Source organism: Mytilus californianus, unplaced genomic scaffold (genome assembly GCF_021869535.1).
Source record: "Mytilus californianus isolate M0D057914Y unplaced genomic scaffold, xbMytCali1.0.p SCAF_5, whole genome shotgun sequence".
Taxonomy (NCBI): Eukaryota; Metazoa; Mollusca; class Bivalvia; order Mytilida; family Mytilidae; genus Mytilus; species Mytilus californianus.
Window position 1 is genome coordinate 48494040 of NW_026262701.1, and position 20291 is coordinate 48514330.

General features: G+C 32.0%; 1 protein-coding gene across 1 annotated transcript; it reads left to right on the forward strand.

Moving 5' to 3' along the window:
* The first annotated feature begins 1370 nt into the window (after positions 1-1370).
* Positions 1371-20021, forward strand: LOC127702408 (uncharacterized). Its single transcript, XM_052206612.1, has 5 exons — positions 1371-1553; positions 6250-6558; positions 8719-8782; positions 14854-14873; positions 18437-20021. Exons 1-5 carry the CDS (start codon positions 1529-1531, stop codon positions 19003-19005), a joined length of 987 nt encoding a protein of 328 aa, XP_052062572.1. The 5' UTR covers positions 1371-1528; the 3' UTR covers positions 19006-20021.
* Positions 20022-20291: the final 270 nt, after the last annotated feature.

The following is a 20291-nucleotide window of genomic DNA, read 5'->3' on the forward strand; positions in this document are numbered from 1 at the left end:
ATAGAGATGATACAACTATTGGTGAGTTAAATTGTACATACATTTTTTCTAGTTCAGAGATAAACATTAACAGTACGTTATACCCGATTTAAACATTTCCAAACATTTTTAAACACTCAAAACCAAATTTCGCTGTTAACTTTTTTTTTTAAAGTGGTTGTGCTTTTGTTAGATGTTTTGTGCTTTGTATAGATCTGATGAGTTAAGTCCTTTTTAACTGATTTTTATAGTTTGTTCTTATGTTGTACTGTTACACTACTGTTCCTGGTTAGGGGGAGGGTTTGGCACCAACAAACCAGTTTAGCCCCGCATATTCTATATGTGCCTGTCTTAAATCAGGAGCCTGCAATTCAGTGGTTGTCGTTTGTTGCTGTATATCATATTTGGTTTTCGTTCAGTGTTTTGTACATGAATCGGGCCGTTAATTTTCTCATTTGAATTGTTTTACATTAGGCATTTCGGGGCTTTTTATAGATAACTATGCGGTATGGGTGTTGCTCATTATCGAAGGCTGTACGGTGACGTATAGTTGTTAACTTCTATGTCATCTGGTCTTTGGTGGAGAGTTGTCTCATCGGCAATCATACCACATCTTCTTATTTTTATATTCTAGTTAAAACAAATACCACATATAGTCGGAATAAGCTTTACGTCATCGTGTAAGCCATAAATTGTCGAGTTATGACCATATTCACTACTAACTAGTAGATTGGTTTATACGCAAAAAAAAAAAAAGAAGTCGGTGACCCTATGCTTTTTTTATATCAGTCAATCGGAAATTATATGTATCAACAACAGATCAATTTGTATGAAAAATCTATGCATTTGTAATTAGAATTTTGATGATAGTAAGACATATTAAAGAACGTTGTTTTTCCAATAATATATTTGTGCTTTCTATACAAATTTTCATCTATTTTGAAAGAACTCATTTAGTTATATTTCAGAAAATTAAAGAGATAAAAGCATTTTTTTTCAATTTTCTGTAATAGGTAAAGGATCAAAATGTTTATCTAAAATTGCTTATATCTTTTGATAGTTACAGTCAGTTTTGATTATGATGTGAGTGCGCTCGACTTCAATCTTAATTGATAAAGATTGTCAATTGCTGACAAGGGTCGATGGTTCTCTCCTTGTACTCCGACTTCCTTCACAAATATAATCTGACCGTCACAAAATAGCCCAAAGTGTTGAAAAATGCATTAAACACCATTTTATCAATCAATCAATTATCATGCGTACTTAGAAAATTATCTAAACGCGTAACAGGAACAATAGTGTCTATGATAACTATGCAATTCTGTTAAAATCTAAATATGTGCCATGATTTCGTTTATTGATTTTTAGGTCCTATTGTATGTTTTCTACAATAACATGTGAAGGGTGTTCTCATCTAAAACGTGTACCTAGATGCCCAAGAAATGCTTATGACTGGTACATACATTCACTAGCAGAGTGTACTTTCAGCGATCGGTATCACTGTTTGATAACAGAAAATTTTCCCCGTGATTCTCTTATAGAATGTTGTATGTCAGCACAAAACATTAGCAAAGGTAAGTGATGTACTGAACCTAAGACTGCAATCTGACTGTTTATACATTGTACGTTTCGATGTACAAGTTTTTTTTATTTATTTCAACAACTGCGGTCTAGAGGGTACCTAGATTTTACTTCATTTTAACTCGTGTGGATAGTTGTCTCATTGACAATCATACCACATCTCCTTACATTTATACTGCTAAATGTTATTTCAAGAATGTGTTTACAAGGCGTGTGCTCTGTTATAGATAATGCATATTTTAAGGTCTTTCTTGTTGTATAACACACCGAGGGGTGTCAGGATTGATCAAATGAAAGACCGACCGTAAAAAAATATTATTTTCTGCAAAGATTTGCAAGATTTCCATCATATTTTATTAACCACACTAAAGTGGGATATTCTTTTCTGATCCGCACTGGTTTTAATACGCGCTACGGCTCATTAGAAACGTGAAATAAAACTCACTTTTTAATATATATATAAAAAGCTTTAGCAATCTTTATCCAGTTACAAAAGAAATATCACCAAATGCATGAAGCAAGACACAAATGAATTGTTACGGTGTATGAAAAATACAAGTCACTTTGTAAGTAATTTATTTTCAACTTTTTTTAAGAACGGGGGATGCTATGTTTTTTTCTATTTTTTTCGTGACATTTTCATCGCGGAAAAGCAGATTATTTTTCAACAGTTTTTAACGAGCAGTTCAGAATTATTGTTTTCACTTTTGAATGAAATTTTTTTAAACAGAGAACGTAGTCAGAATTAAATATTATACCCCCCCCCCCCCCAAAAAAAAAAACAAAAACCCTATCATAAAGCACGTGGCCATTTGATCATTTGATAGAGTAAAAGATATAGGTACCTATAGATGTAATAAATTCAGAGGTGACACGAATAGAGCACGAAATACTGATACATGTACATATAACACGAAAAAAAAATATCCATAGGTCAATGTTTGATTTCACATTATTTGTTTCAGACGTTAAAATGTGCGTTCACGACTTTTTTCTATAATTCAGTCTAAAACAAATGACAGGATTGTTTATGTCTTTATCCATAGCACGCGATACTATCAAACGAATTAAATGTTAAAGTAAATTATAGTTTGCATTTTAATCAAGGAAAATAATGACCTTACACAGGTCATTATTTTCTGCCTTGAGGCAAATTTCATTGAAACTTGGTATCGTCCGGGTTGATTCTTCAAAAGAAAGACATGACGTTCTGAAAGAAAATAACTCCACATAGGTATATAAGGATTTGGAATATAAATGTAATATGCAAATGAAGCTAGAGGCAAACATTTGTTCGCCTTTACAGATTGAAAGAATAAGAAAAGAAAAAATATGTCATTTTACGTAGTATGACCAAGAATGCACTAGCGGTTGCACTTCTGTAAATATGGACAATGCAATTTCCCATAGGAACTCCCTTTGTGGCTATAGCTGTGCCACTTTTACTATGAAGTTTCGTAAGAAATCATATCATAGAACGGAAAATTCTGTTCTACCCCTACCTTTAGTTTGGGTCTTCTCCAGAATTCATTTTTCAACGCTGCCATGTGTTTTCATACTGATAACATATCGTAGATATTTCACTATGAGATGAAACATAGAGATCGTTTTCTGGGAACACGTACGTAATCAAAACAAAATATCTATGAATATTAAATATCTCCCCAAAAGAGGCGTGGCTTGTGAAACAGCTGTATTTACAAAGTACAATCTAGAACGGTAATCTTTCATCTCAAATGGTTGGTGTACATAGATTTAAAAGAAGTTAACAAATTTTGACAAGGAGGTGCATTTTATTTCCATCATTGGAAGGAAGATTTTTGGCTTAAGGAAATCTCTTATATTATCATTTTCTCAGTTGTCTTGGTGTAGCGTACTCACCTCGAGAGAAAACGGTCGTGTTTTCATTGCCCAACTGGAGTAAAAGTATAGAAAACAAAATTGATATTTCAAGTTTATTCCTGCTAAGTTTCGACCGAGTTGGCCAGGTGATTTTCCAGGAAGTGATCAAGTGGTATTTTTACCGAATTATGTTTAGAGTATCTCTGTACCGCATTCGCTGGTTTAAGGAGAGTGCAGATTAGAGATCATTACCTAAATATGTAATTAGGAAATCTATGGGTTTTGTTATCTTTGAGCATGTTGAGAAACACTACAAAAATTTCCTGCAAATTGTAATGAAATAATAGTGGAAATGTTTAATAAAGAAACCCTACAAGTGTACTGAAATCCAATTAATGGTTTATTATGGGTGTAGAGGGTGATGCATATCCCCTTTAAGTCTGCAGCAGGTACTGAAAATTGCAGCCAGTGTTTTGCAATTGGAAACTCACTGTTATATTTTTATAAGAAAAGAGTTGCAATACGATATAACTTACAAATGTTCAATCTTTATCCTTATATACAAGGACTATCGCCATTGTGTTAATAACAAAGCAAGGGGGAACCAACACGTGATAAGGTGAATTGAACGTCCATTTTGTCTATCATTTTTGGTCCTATTTTAAATCAGGCGAATATCTAGCGTATAATAAAAATAACATATACACGAATGCAATATTTACAAAAATCTGAATAATTCTTATGTTTGGAAATTGAGAATGACAAATAAAGGCAACAGTAGTATACAGGTGTTCAAAAGTCATAAATCGATTGAGAGAAAACAAATCCGGGTTACAAACCAAACCGACGGAAACACATCAACTATAAAAGGAAAACAAATGAACCAAAGTGCAACACAAACAAACGCCAACACACATAGAAACGAACTTTTTGATAACAACTGCCATATTCCTGACTTGGTACAGGACATTTTAAGAAAAATGGGAGTTGAACCTGGTTTCACGTATTACCAATCCTCCCGCTTTATGACAATGTTAAACAAATATCGCTAAAACACTACGTGACAGAAATACAGCACAAACACACGCAAGAACATTCATAACAGAAAAACGCACAGCCAAATAATATAATAGTCGACACAACATGCAAACCACAGAACAACAATGAACATATTTCATCAAAGAAAAACACCATAAGAGATCAAAAACGATGACGCGCTTACGTAACAAACATGCAATCTCGAGCATTATAAAATTATTTTCTCAATATTCGTTCAAACAATGTACATGCCAATGATGGTATGGAAAGGCAATTTTATAATTATTTGGACTACAAACGATAAGACATAACAGATTGTTCAACCGAAACCATAATTGGAACATCAAAATAAATCCATTAATGTTTGATGAACAAAACACCGAGACACGCCGCACAGCAATTCAAATTCATATTCAGTATAACAGTCATATTCGGGAATATGACAATGCTGGTATTGAAAGGCAATTCTATAATTATTTGGAAAACAAACGATACGACTTAACACATTATTCAACAGAAACCATAACAAAAACATCAAAAATAAATATATTGAATGTTGGATGTACAAAATACCGAGACACGTCGTATTGCAATGCAAATTCACTCTCGGTATAACAGTCATATTCGGGAATAGGTCACATTCGGTACTTAGCAGACAGACCACATAGATGTTAAACTACAATCTGAGACGTAGTAAAAATGTCATTAGTTAGTTTAGACACAGACACATCGTATAGATCAACCAATTCGTGATGGTGTCCATAAAATTTACGGAGTGTCATTTTTAATCTTTCCTCCTCATAACTCTATTGGAGCAGTTTCTGCGTAAGGAGCACACTCCTGTATATGAAGTCAGTATAGTTAGAACATGCATGAGCACAACGTATCAATTGAGATATGTAAACACCATACGACGGAGCAGAAGGTATGTTACTGCAGAGAAAGGGGAAATTGATAATTGGGGTGTTGAAATCATCCCGTTTGTCAGATTTTAGTGTGAAGTCGTCCATCTTTGTCAATATTGAGGAAAAGATCAAGGTATGAAACAGTCATTCTTGTATCAGTAGTATCCTTAATTTAAGGATATTAACTGGGATATATGAGATGCAAGTACTGACTGAAATATGGGTAATTCAGTGATAGGACATCATCAATATACATGTATATGAAAGTAAAATTAAAGAACTTTGCAAGGTTCTTTTTCTCTTTGTCTTTGAGAGGGTTTTGAATGAATTCTGCTTCATACGAGTACAAAAACAAGTCGACCAGAAGGGGTGCACAATTAGTACCCATTGGAATACCGACTGTTTGTTGAAATATCAATCCTCCAAACTCAACAAAGATATTGTCGATTGAAAAGACCAGCATTTTGATAATACCATCTTCACTATATTTTCTGATAGAATCAGTGTGGTTCTTCACAGAATAAGAATTATTATGACCCAAAACTAGAAATTTATATCTACAATTCCAATTTTTATAGAAAAAGCTCTGTTTAATGAGATGGTGAAGTCGATCTTTCAATTGAGCATGGAGAATAGTAATGTAAAGCGTAGAAAAATCAAAGGTCTTAATGTTACTACAAAATTGCAGTGATTGTGATCTGAGATTTAGCAGTAGATCTTTAGAATTTTGGAGAATCCACATCTGATTGACACCACTGGTTGAAAATATTTCATCACAATATTTTTGAATGCCATCTTTTACTGTGGAAAGAATAGTGGTCAACACTTTAGAAAAATGTTTAGTCCAACATCTTGATGATCCAGCTATATTACTCTATTTATATATTTTTTTTCTAAATTTTAGGATACATGCCAATATTTAATGTAACAAAATACAAATTACAGGAAATTGAATGCGAGTCTGACTACTTCATGCCATTTATTTATCCATCCAACAAATACAGAGAATATGGTCCAGAGCATTGCAAATTTAAAAGGAGCAGTTGTAATATGAAAGGAATGAAAGTGTGTAACCATGGAAGTGCGATAGAAGACAGAACTTGCTATTGTGATTTTACAGACAATTATGTTCCGAAATATTCAATGAGTGCATGTTTTAAAGCGAACGACAACTACTGCACACTGACGTCCATGTGTAATGCTTTCAATTACAGTAAGCTTTTTTTCTTTCTGTAAATATTTTAAATCTGCTGAGTTGATGGGTCGACTAAATCTATCTTGAATATTATAATACATTTTTTCTTGAAGATCATTAGGTAAACAGATTGTACAACTTTGCTAAACGTACTAACTTGACTTGATTTCCTATTGTGAACTTTTTATTTTTATGAACCTACATTCCACCAACGCCTAAATATATGGAAAATGCTTCCGAGTAAACACGAGCTAGTGTTTCCTACCATGATTTTCCTTCATAGACGGATGCTACTTGCAAGGAAGCTTTTGAAGCACAAGGTCTGAATTATGAAGGACGCCAATATAATGGTAGTCAAAATCCCATTCTCTTCTCCTTGTTAATGAAAAAAACCGTATACGACAAACATCGGCATTTCCCGCTACCCTACATGTTAAACTGTTGATCGGCCGAGGTGTGCCGAATGCGAATACGACTTTTCATCGGATATTTACTTGTCATGAGCAACACGACAGGTGCCATTCCTAAACCATTTCGGGGAACCTGTGTTAGACCCCAGTTAGAATCGCTCTACAGTTATAACTTTATTACACCAATTGTACTAGACATATGCATATTAACCATAAAGAGGCGATAGGATTGTTAATCAAACAACTATCTTCATAAGACTAGAGAGTGCACATTTACTACACAGGCTTCAGCTATGATTGATTGATTGGTTGGTTAGTGTTTAACGCCACTTTCAGGACTATTTTGCTATTTCGTGGAAGTCAGTTGTTATTGGTGGAGGAAGCCGAAGTGCCCAGTGAGAACCTCCGACCTTCGGTAGGAAAACATACAATTCTAGCTAGTCAATTAAGATTGGAGTCGAGAGTATCTGCCACGTGAGGAATTCGAACTCACAGGCTCAGTGTTAACAGGCTAGGAATACAGTAGTTCGACAACTTTGACCACTCGGCCACCAAGTCCCAGCCTTCAGCTATGAGGAAAGACAACATACTAAGACGGGAAATAAAAACCTCCCAAAGAGAAACATTTCCAGGAATCAACTGATACAGGCGAATACCATAAGAAATAAATAAATAAAGACAAACATTGAACTACATGCTGCTGGTTTGAGAAAAACATAATTTGCATCTGCAAATATACCAGAATAATACGAAGCACAGGTTTAATCAGATAATAGCATTTGTTAAGATTGGTATTGTGATATACTGTGAACAAAACCTTGCTGTCAAATGTAAAATATGTAGCAGTGACATGTCTTTCATATTTAGCAATTAATGGTATAACCCGATAATACAGACACTGGCATATGTACACCATTTTCTTGCAATGAGGTAGCACTATGTGTAATAAAAAAGCTATCTGTCAAAAAGATAACGTTTTTATATCATAGTACATATAGCGTTACCACAATGAAGACATGCTTAAAGTCTGAAAATAAATATTGTACGAGAACACATTTATGACCCCAAAAATATATAAATTCAATTCGAGATCACGAACTTAAAAAAAGTGATCACATATTTTAATCGTGAGTACGAATCCGAGGAAAATTTCGTTATCTAAATTATTTAGAAACCGTGGTAACGCATTTAATCCGTGATCACGAATGATTAATCTCTGTTAATTTAATCCGTGATTACAAATTACAAAAATTGTGTGATAATTAATTACTCAGATTTGTAGTCACGAATTTAACGATGACTCATAATTCGTTGGAACGAATTAGACACAATTTGGGATAACGACTAAAATCCGAGCTCACGATTTTTTAAAAATTCCTAATCTCTAATTCAAAATATTTTTTTGGGGACTCTAAATTGGCTTCCTTTTTATTGTAATTTAAAATCATTATCACAATTACAATATGCTTGATATGCAATATTGTTATTTATGTAAAAATTGAGATAATTTTTTACAAAATCTTTCAAGCCCCCCTCCTATTTACGATTGGTGTCGATTATAATTGTCAAGATAATAGACAGGAACACTAAATCATAGTTAGTAGGGAAAACTTGAAAAATTATCACCAATTTACTATTAAGGACACGAATTCTTTTGAATAGTCGTCTTATTATTTTGGTGCAAATAAACAGTAGGTAGATTTCAATATCATTTTTTGTTCTTGCAGAAAAATTCTAATTACAACTTGAACAATTATTTTAATTTTAGAGCTCGAGTTTCTCTATCCTACAGAAATTCATTGCATACAGAAAGAAAATTTTACAACAACGCAGTAAGTGTTATATAAAGTGATCGGGTAATAACTATAGATTGCAGAACACGATCTTGCAAAAGTGATGGACTGAGTTTAGTTCCAAGATTGGTGGGTGTTTCAGAAATCTATGCAATGTGGGGAGTTACATTAAGGGTTTACGGTAATTTACTATAGGTTTTCACCAAGGTGTGGGAGTAGAAATAGAAAAGTGTTGTTGAATATTGTACATTGAAATCTATCAAATAATTCCATTTGCTTAATTTACCTGTGAGAAAAACTAGACAGATGCATAAAAACATGTCACGTGGTTATACTTTTACAATAGCAACTGTCTCGAAACCCTCCTATTGGCCTCATACCAGAAATAGAGGGAGAGCAAAATTAAAATAAAGAGAGTCAATTCAATCTTTAAAAATATACATTTTTAGCCACAAAATTACCAGCATAACTCTGATAATCTTTCTTTGTTCTTTTTTATGCCCCTTATATGAATGCATTTTCTGTAACCACTGTTAATGATACATGTGTAGTGATCACCTTATACACAACAATCCGCTAGACTGTCTGAATATTGTAATATGTTGAATGTGAACCAACCACACCCATTAGTCCTGAATATTGATTTAATTAATGAAATCGTATTTGCTAAAAATTATTTAAAGGAATTTCTAGAAATACATATAATAAAACATATGCAAAATCAAAGGGGACATAAAATTTAAAAATGTGTTTCAATAAGAGAAATTTGCCCTATTTTCTAATTGTTCACAAATAATTATGGCGTATACAATTTTCCCGATGATATACTGACTTTAGAACATAAAAAGATATATCAAGGCTGGAAAAGCAATGTATATACTTCAAAAAAGTATTTTGTGTTTTAACCAACCATGGTGTCATTAATTGACAAGATCCCTAGTATGAATTGGCACTCAAAATTAACCAAGAAACGTGAAAACGTTTCATGACCAAATTCCACTGAATTAATTGCACACTGGTGCCATTTAAAAACTGCAGTTTGAAATATTTTGGTTATTAATCCAAAATATTGATGAGAGGAACATTCTTAACCAAAACTAAAATTTTATCTGCTTATCTTTTACCTTACAAATACATTTTTTCAGTTTGGTCATTCGATATAAATTTTGATAAAATCATATCAAATTGTATCAGAATGATCTAAATCTGCAAAATAAGATCAGTGATCACTGGGTATGTGTGTAAAACATTAATCGGCGAGAAAAGTTTGAATTAACTGTAGATTAACTCGAACAAATAAAAGTATCCTAGTTCTTTAATAGATGTCGAAAAAGGAAAAGCCAGAATCGCTTAAACTAATATATCCATAATAAATAATGTTCAAGAGTAAGTTACAATCTGTGAACCATATAAAATAATGCTCAAGACTCAATTTGATGTTCCCAGCACTGTTACTATGAAAATATATAGGTTCACATACAATAAATCAGGGACCCAACAGTACAACAAATATATCTTAGTTAACATATCGACTTGTGCGGTTGCTGTGAATATAACATTTCCCGCTTTCTGAAAACTTTAAGCGGATGTTCGTTTTTATTTCGTATATAGTCACTATCTTTATCAAATTTTGAAAACATTAATTAGAAAACGTTTCAGCAAAATATTTATTAGAACGTTGGAATACTACAAAAATAGTGTTATACCAGTGATTTTAAATATCATTTATGACATTGCCATAAAAACGGAAGGTTTGGCTAGCCACAAAACCAGGTTCAACCCACCATTTTTTTCTTAAAATGTCCTGTACCAAGTCAGGAAAATGGCCATTGTTGTATTATAGTTCGTTTCTGTGTGTGTTACATTTTAATGTTGTGTTTCTGTTGTGTCGTAGTTCTCCTCTTATATTTGATGTGTTTCCCTCAGTTTTAGTTTGTAACCCGGATTTGTTTTTTCTCAATCGATTTATGAATTTCGAACACCGGTATACTACTGTTGCCTTTATTTAGTAAACATATCACATGCCTCATCAGAAATTACATTAAAAGTAATTTAAATTACTAAGATAAGATAAGATAAATTTTATTTAAAGTCGGCTATTTAAAACATAGAAAATACGAGCTCACAAGAACTTTTTTCCAACAATAAAACATATACATAACACAAAAACAATTCATGCAAAGTTGATAATAGAAACAAGATGGCAGTCATATTTTTGAAAATAAATTCTAATAATAAAAAAATCAACGCATTAAAAATTTGTTGGTAAATGTTTTACAAAAACCAGTAAAAGGTCAGAAAAATGAAGAATAATTGTTTTCATCTACAACAGGCACATTTGCAGGCATTCCCATTCGAATTTAAAATCAGATTTCTAAATTGATTAAAATTTGTTTCATTCTTGAAGTTTTCGGTGAGTTCATAATATGGGTGCAGTATATCGAAAACATTTTTTTTTCAAAAGAAGTTATTTTAATTGATGGAATTTCCAATAAATTTACACATATAGAGGTATACTTTAATAATATAAGGCTGTTTATAATTTTAAAAGTCTCTAAAGCCACCGTTCCCATATGTCTATTTTTAAGGGAGGGCATCTTAACTCAACCCAAAAATGTATCATAATATGAAAGATAATCGTTGTATATAAATCTCAGAGCTCTCCTGAATTTGTCTACTTTATTGACATTTGATTCACCCCAGAAATGCCATGAAACTGGACACAAATTAAAATTTGAAAGTAAAAAGATGTGAAGGATAGTTAATTTATTTAGTTTCGATAACTTACTACCAATCGTTTTCAAAACTTTTAATTGTTGTTATGCCTGTTTACATAATGTTTAAATATGAAAATTAAATTAAAGTCTATTTTTATTCCCAAAAGTTTGACAACAAAATCACATGAAATTATACAATCCTTGGTATTGAAAACAGGATTTAAGCTATGGGTTTTCTTTATTTGCATTTATTTATTTCAAACCAATTCATTTGTTCGCCACCTTCCTGTTCACGGATTTTAATTAGATTATCATAATTTAAATCTACAAAGGACAAGGTATTGTCATCTGCAAAATTATAAAGTGAAAACAATATTTCATTTATAAAAACATTGAGTAAGAGAGGCCAAAAGTCTTAACCATTGAGGTACCTCATTTCTAATGTTCTCCCAATTACTTAGGACAGAGCCAATGTTTATACAAAGTCTACGGTTAGACAAATAGTCAGCTAAAAGTGAAACATCGGAGTACTCATGTAGTCAAGTTGTTTTCCAAGATTTTTAGAAACACATAAACATTTCTCAGGTTCAGGATTCGTTTTATTATGAATAAATATAGTTGGTAACAAAAAAACCCTGTAATGAAATATAAAATTATAAACAACGGTTCAAGAATAATAGCATGAGTACAATGCGAACTTAATGAATTTCCAATTAAAATAAATTATACAAGTTCTGAACCTTTTCTCTATTTCATTATTTTAACAAAAATATGTTAATATAATCTAATTGAATTATATTGCTTATTGATTTTACAATATATTCAATTATGTAATAATGTCTTGAAAATATAATTACATGCAAAACTAGATTCTACACGAAACAAACCGAATAACTTAGCAAAAACAAAGCAATTGGAAATAAGCTTAAGCATATAAATAATAAGCATTGATAGCAAAACATATAAAACCAAACTTAATGCTTACCTCACACTTGAATGCGAAAGTCAAAACAATATTATCCTTTCATGGGATGGAATCAAACATGACTCATCAAAACATGGTAACACCTGAATATAAAAAAGGATTATAACTATCGTGCCCAAAAATGCACAATTACACAAATATACAGATCGTACATGAAATCCTACTTTTAATTAATATTTACTAGTTAAATGATGAAAATACTATTCAGATAGTTTATGTTAATATCTAATAGTTTTAAATATTAGCTCATATAGGTTTAAATGCTTTTACAGTTTTTAACCTAATCAATTTAGCTGTATTATTCGTCAGTCAATTAATCACTCATCTCAAATACACTAGAATTATTAAATAAATGATAATTAAATATATGTTAGTAATCATAACTACCTCAATGAAGAATATGGTGACAAAGTAAAACAGTAGCTGAGTATAAAGCCTCAAATGGATATCAGAATATAAAAAAGTAAAATAACAAAAATACCGAACTCCGGGGAAAATTCAAAACGGAAAGTCCGTAATCAAATGGCAACATCAAAAGCTCAAACACATTAAACGAATGGATAACAACTTTCATATATATGATTATATATATCTCAAAATGTCTGCCTTCATGCTGAAAACAAATCAAAGGAATGCTTTCAAAGAATAAAGAGATTTCCCCCCCCCCCCACACACACATACATGTGATTTAAATGACCAATGAGAATGGACAAAGTGACCTCAACTGACCATCAATACAATGAATAGACATTTAAAGTGTTCACATACCAGAACTCAGGTCATCACCTTAATAAGCATATAAGATAATCAAAACAGCATGATTCATTCTTTTAATATTGAAATAAAGATTCTATTCTGTAAATAAGTAAGCAGATCCAATAAATATGTTCCAATGAATATTTTATTATCAAAACAGTAAATTCATACAGATCAAAGTACAATCCTGAAAGTAAAAAATATAATATTTCTATACATACAAATCATTGAAATTTCACCATTCCACACTCACACCGTTAACAGATAATTTAGCTAATAAAATTTCATGAGGAAGACAATCAAATGCTTTTGACAGATCCATTAAAATGTCTGCCACATACTCTTGTGGTCCAATGTCTTTTTCCAGTCCTCAATGAGCTTTAATAGCACTGTTTGGCAACCTTGTCCTTTTCGAAGAGCACATTAAAATATATGAAAACTATTTTCAAAAAAGTCTGTTAGCTGTTAGAGTTGTATTCCAAACACTTCAAATATCATAGGAAGAACGCTTTCTGGTCTATAGTTCTTTTTAAACGAAGTTGTGACTTGAGCTATTTTTAGTTTAGATGGAAAACTATCTTAATCAATTGTCATGTTTATTAGTTCAGTCAATATTAGTCATTACAGGTTGACCAAGTTTCATTAATTTTGCAGAAATTTTGTCTCAGACAGTAGCCTTTTTGTACTAATACTATTTATGATTTTTGCCACGTTGGTATTATCTGTTGGAGTAAAACTAAAATTTTGAGTCTGACCATTAAAGTAAATTTTTATGTTGTTTATAATTGGATGAGTACGTATTTCGAATAAATCATCCTTACCAATGTCATTTGCAACATTAACAAATACATATTAAAAATCTCAGCAACTTCTTTTGTTTCAGTAATGATCTCGTTATTTTTTTTCCAGTGTTATACGTGGTGCTGAAAAATATCTTTTTTTTTGTAATAAAAATGGTTTTATTTAAGGCCAAAAATCTTTAGACTTCGCACCGCCTTCGTATCTTTGCATAAAATAATTTCTTATATACTTGGTTTTTTTTTTAATTTATTTACCACATTTCTCTGTTTACGATAATTTTCTCGATTCAAATTTGTTATGCTCTCCTTAAATTTGTTAAACAACATATGTTTTCTATAAACAGTGCTACTTAATTGGCTGTTAATGCATGGAAAAGACTTTTCTTCATTTACCAAAGAATACTCAAATAAATCATATTTTTTATTGACATTTTTATCTTTATGAACATCCATATTTTCCAGATGAATTAGAAAAAAGATCTATAGTAAATAAATATTTGTAGGTTTGACATATGGATTATATCTCATAAATGTACCAATCAAGATTTGCCAATCACTAAAACCATTTGACAAATTTGTGGTATTAAAACACATTTTTTTTGGTTTTATCACATTCATACAAGTTACGCATATCAGCAAACTGTTTACTTGTACTGTCTTCAGACATATCAAAATTTAAATCGCCTAAAATCATATAATTATCATATTGACATACAACTTTTCCAACGATTTGCATAATGTATCTATCAATTTATTTTCATTCAGTGAAGGTGGTCTGTTAATTCTCATGAAGCACAATTCTTTTAGGCACATATAATTTCATAATAAAAATTTCTAATTCTTCATTTCCAGATCTTTCCTACGTCTTGATGGTAAGTTTATATATTTATATAACAAAAAATTCATCAACCGTTACTATTTCTGTATTTTCTCTCAAGTTTATAACCATATATCTTAAACAGATTGTCATAAAAAGATACATCAACTGGGCACAATATTGGTATTATATTAGATCAAATGAATATCGGAATAATGTAATGCAAAGTAAGGGGCTTTGGTTATTGTCAAATGGTACATGTACAACAACTACGAATTGTTGACAATAACTTCAAATCAATGGGAAAGTCACTGCTTTGACCTTTCTGATAGGTCGAGACGTCATTTTTGTCATTTGCACGAAGAAATTTAGAGAACAGAAACTCTGGATTCAATAAATTGTGTTAACTCATGTCTAATTGTCTTAAACCTTTTGTTAAGAAATAAACCCATTAATTCATAGCCCGATTGTTTTCTATGTCCATTTATGCAATTTCAAGCATTTATAGCTATTTTGTCTTAAGTTCAAATAAAGTTATTTATTCAAGAGAAACTCTCAAGAAGAGTTCTACAGTGGTCCCAAGTCCTAAAGCTTCCATCTGATAACAAAATGAACCAAATGTTTTACTTTGAAAAATTACAGCTATGCGTAGGAACTTTTTTTTTTGTTTAAAATATGTACTACTTTCTTGCATGTTTTTGTGACCTTGCCCGAATTAGTGGTTCAATACCTTAAACGTTTACGATCAGGGATTTTTATAACGAGAAATTATTATATTATACTTCACGTTAAAATGCTTGATTTTGATTAGTACTTGTAAAGTTTATTTAGCTAACGCTCATTGTAAAAGATCGACAAATATAATGCCTACTCATGTTAAAAGGAGCATAAAGCATGACACGAAGGAATTATTTCGATTCCAATAAGACAAAAACGCGGTATTTTTTTTATAGGTCGAAGCGTACAAAAATACCTTCCAAATGTGTGGCTGTTCCCGTTTTCTCCGCATGAAGTGTGTACATTACATGTTCAAAGAAGTTTAGAAACTAATTGAAGGATAAATGCATGGTGTTTGAATAACAATACATAATAAATTTTATGTAAGCAGCTAAAACGTATATATTTTATTAGGATACAAATGAAAATAACATGAATGTAAATAGTAAGTTTGTGAGCATGTGTCAAATATATTTTGTGCTAATTAGAACAAGGCTTTGTGTACAAAGCGAAATAAGGACATCATATTAGAATAAAAGATATTTGTCTTACAAAAATTTAATTTTCAAAATATGTTAGATATCATTTTTAAGATTTATCTGATTGGTATGCTTGCCAATGAGACAGCTATCCACAAAAGACCACATGACTAAGAAATAACAACTATATGTCACCGTACGGCCTTCAATAATTACTAAAATCCATAACACATAGCAATATTTAAAAGTTCCAGACATGACAAATGTAAAACAATTCAAATGAGAAAACTGACAGCCTGATTTATGTAGAAAACAATAAACGAAAAACAAATAAAATAAACAGCAACAAATGACAACTAATGAGTTACGGGCTCCTGACTTGGGATAGACACACATAGAATGTGGCGATGTTAAACATGTTTCGGGGCGTTCAACCCTCCGCCTACCTGGAGCAGTGTTGTAACAACCCAAACAATAAAAATCAGATGAAAAAGCCTTTACCTCTCAGATTGACACAAATCAAAATAGAACAACTAACAAAAAGACTCAAGATACAAAGAGAGGCGAAAGATACCAGAGGGCCATTCAAACTGATAAGTTGAAAATAAACTGACAACGCCATGGCTAAAAAAGAAAATGACCAACAGACAAACATAAGTACACAAAACACAACATAGAAAACTAAAGACTGAGCAACACGAACCCCACCAAAACATGGGGATGATCTCATTCGGGAAAGGGAACGGGATTGTAGTTACGACATTAGGAACATATCCGCTATCACCTGTGAAACGGATATTCCCTAACGGTCAACCAACTCGTGATGGAGTCCGTAAAATTTACGATGGGGTGATTTTAACTACACCACTTGGAACTCTCGGTTTAATAGCTTCCTTATGAGCAGCAACCCTCTATCAAGGAATCATGATAGGACATATAAGCCCTTGAGTAACGTATCAACTGGGAGATATATACTCCGTATGCAGGCGCTGCTGGAATGTTGCTACATAAAAATGGAAAGTTCACAATTGGGAAGCTGAAATCATCTCTTTTGTCATAAAGTTTTGTTTTCAACCGACCCTCATTGTCAATTGCTAGATGTAAGTCAAGATATGAGGCGAACTTACCTGTATCTGTTGTATCCTTTATCTCAAGTTCGATGGGATAGGTGCGTTCAACATAGACACCAAATTTTTAGAGAACATCATGTATGTAGCAGAAAGAAAAGTTAAAAGATACTGCTAACTTCTTTACTTTCTTCCTAAGAAGTTCCTGTATGAAGTCAGCCTCATATGAATAAAGGAACAAGTCGGCAAGAAGAGGGGCACAGTTTGTTCTCTTGCGGAATGCCGATTGTTTGTTGAAAAACTCGTGCTCCAAACGTAACAAATATGTTGTTAATCAAGAAATCAAGTATCTTGATAATGTCAGTTTCAGAAAATTTGTTGTTTGAATCAGAGTGATTTTTTACAAAGTAGGATTTATCTCTCCCTAAGACAAGATACTTGTATCTACGTTGGCCATTCTTTTTTATGAAACCAAGCAGGACCAACTCTTTCAATTTGTCTTTTAGTTTGGAATGGGAAATACTTGTGTAAAGTGTAGAAAAGTCAAATGTTTTAATACTAGATACTAAAAGCTATTTCAAAGCCAATAATAACTAATGAATCATGGATCTAAAACTAAAATATCAATTAATACACATCCAACGGATTTAGTGTAAAGATTTCATAAATAGTCAGAGCAGAACATGATCTTGCGCAATGCCAAAATATAAGTATCGACAGAATATAGGCCCGTAAAAGTTCATAGCTGTATAGTATTTAAATATGTTTTAATGTATTACTAACAAAATCAATGTGTGTACAGATAAAAACAATATTCAAAGATCTTATTAGAGTGTTAATCTGATAACCTTTTATAATACAATAGGTTTATTCAAAATAATTTACCAGTGATAGATTGCGTTATTAATATCTATAACGTCGCTACAGACACGGACATAGCGAACGAGTTGGGATATATATACAACTTAAGATGGGACCAAAGGAACTTCATCGTCTAAAAATAAGCAAAAGTAACAATCGGGAACAAAAAACCGTGTAAAACTGAAAAATCTAAATCTAGGACAGCTATTGCTGTTTATCTAAAATAAGTTCCTTGGGTAAATTTCGGCAGTATATTCTGAGAATTCTTGATTATTTAACGAAAAAACATATCATCACGATCTGTGTATATCAATAACTTCTCAATGGAACAATTTAAATAAATAAAGTTAACAGTGTAACATTCATTTTAAGATCCTAAAATTTAGAACTTGCATATATTATTAATTGTTTCAACAACAATATATTGACGTTGCAATCATATTAAAATATAAGACTTAAACAACAGCCTGATTTATTTTTTCTGAAATTTACAGGAAATGAAAACACAGTTAACATGGAGCGGTTGTTTCTAATTTTCACGTCAAGTTTGTGTATCATTCAGTTTACCATTATTTGTTATTATATTGTCCGAAAAAGACTGATGAAAAAGAAAAAAACAGTGGCCGTTGTAAGCTTTCGTGACCGTCGAAATACCGGGATAACCGTACCAGGAGACATTTACGCAGAAATCGATTTAGAAATGGAAACAAACATTGATATCGTTACCCACAATACCCAAATGAGAAATAACCCCGACCAGATGAAGTTAAAACGGAATTCATCAGGTCATATGATTTCCGAACAACCTGAAACAGATGTTAAAGACACTATAGCAGAAGCACTGGGGGGTCATACAATTCCAGACAATGAAAGTGCTTCTTCACAGGAGAACGAGGGCAGTGAGGATGTTAATTGTGAATCAGAATACGTAAATCCGTATCAACCACTTCAGATAAATGATTTAAATAAGGTGGAAAATCCGTATACCGAAACACAAACTGCTATTTCAACAAATGAAAAAGAGAACAAGCCTATGAACGATGATGATGTTTATTTGAGCTAGTTAATGGGTAATGCTATTTTCTCGTTATTTGAACATTCGTACGATGACACATATACAGACTGTTATGAAAACATTACACTGATATTTTGGATGGATCGAATGGGCTTAACTTCTACCAATCTGTACTTCAGCTAAGACAAGACAAACACTCTAACATAAACCTTTCATTATATCTTATCCTTGAATTTCAAATATTTTGGCATTGAGCTTCAGTGAAGAGACATTTATTGTCGAAATACACATCTTGTGCAGAAAAATTTGTACCTTCAATGTTATGATATTTTTTTTCCTAACTGCTTGATCCTTTGCTTTAGCTCATGGACATACAAATGCCAGACTTGAAACAACACTGCAATAACACGAAATAAATATATGAAGCATTCAAAGAAACAAAAAGTGAGTAATGCTGACCCTTACTAATCTTTTGATCTAACAATTAGAAATGAAACAAAAATTGTTTTATAGCTCATTTCATTTTAAAATTTTAAGATTTTAAATGAAATCGAATCGAAAGTATTTTCCAACCGGTTATGCATTTTTGGTAAGTTTTGTTTAAACTTTATGCTATTGTGCAACCGAAGCTGCAATACCAATTCAGTGCTCATTATGTTAAAGTTGCATTAGCTGTCAAATTCATGTACATCGATTTGACTCAAATTCTCAGATTAAATTCATAACATACTAAAACGTATATCCAAATTACAAAAACTCCAAAAGGACCAATTTACGATGAATGGACTCGTTATAATGGATCAGCATTTTGTGTGTGTTTATTCACTCATCAGAGATTAAAATTAATTGTGTACACAAAACGCACGTTTCGTCCACAAAAGACTCATCAGTGACGCTCGAATAAAAAAGTTAAAAAGGCAAAAGAAAGTACAGAGTTGAAGAGCATTAAGGACCCAAATTCGGAAAAGTTTTGCCAAATACAGGTATGGTAATCTATTCCTGAGGAAGAAAAATTCATAGTATGTAAATCATCGTTTTACCTGAATAAGAACTAGTTTGTTTGAGTGTTCATTAAAAAAAAACGGATCTTCCCCATAATAACGGAATATGCTTTACACATGGGTAACCTATCTCCTGTTGAGGTTTGAATAGCAAAATTGTTTTTTTTTTCACAATATCGTGTTCACCGCTTTGATCCGAATTCAAAAAGAAACAATAAACAATGCATGGAAAAGTTATAGTGTATCAACATTTTTGGCGGATTTTAGACTAGACATTATCTATTTAACCATCGCGATGACATCCGAAGGCTACAGACAGCCATATAACCCAAT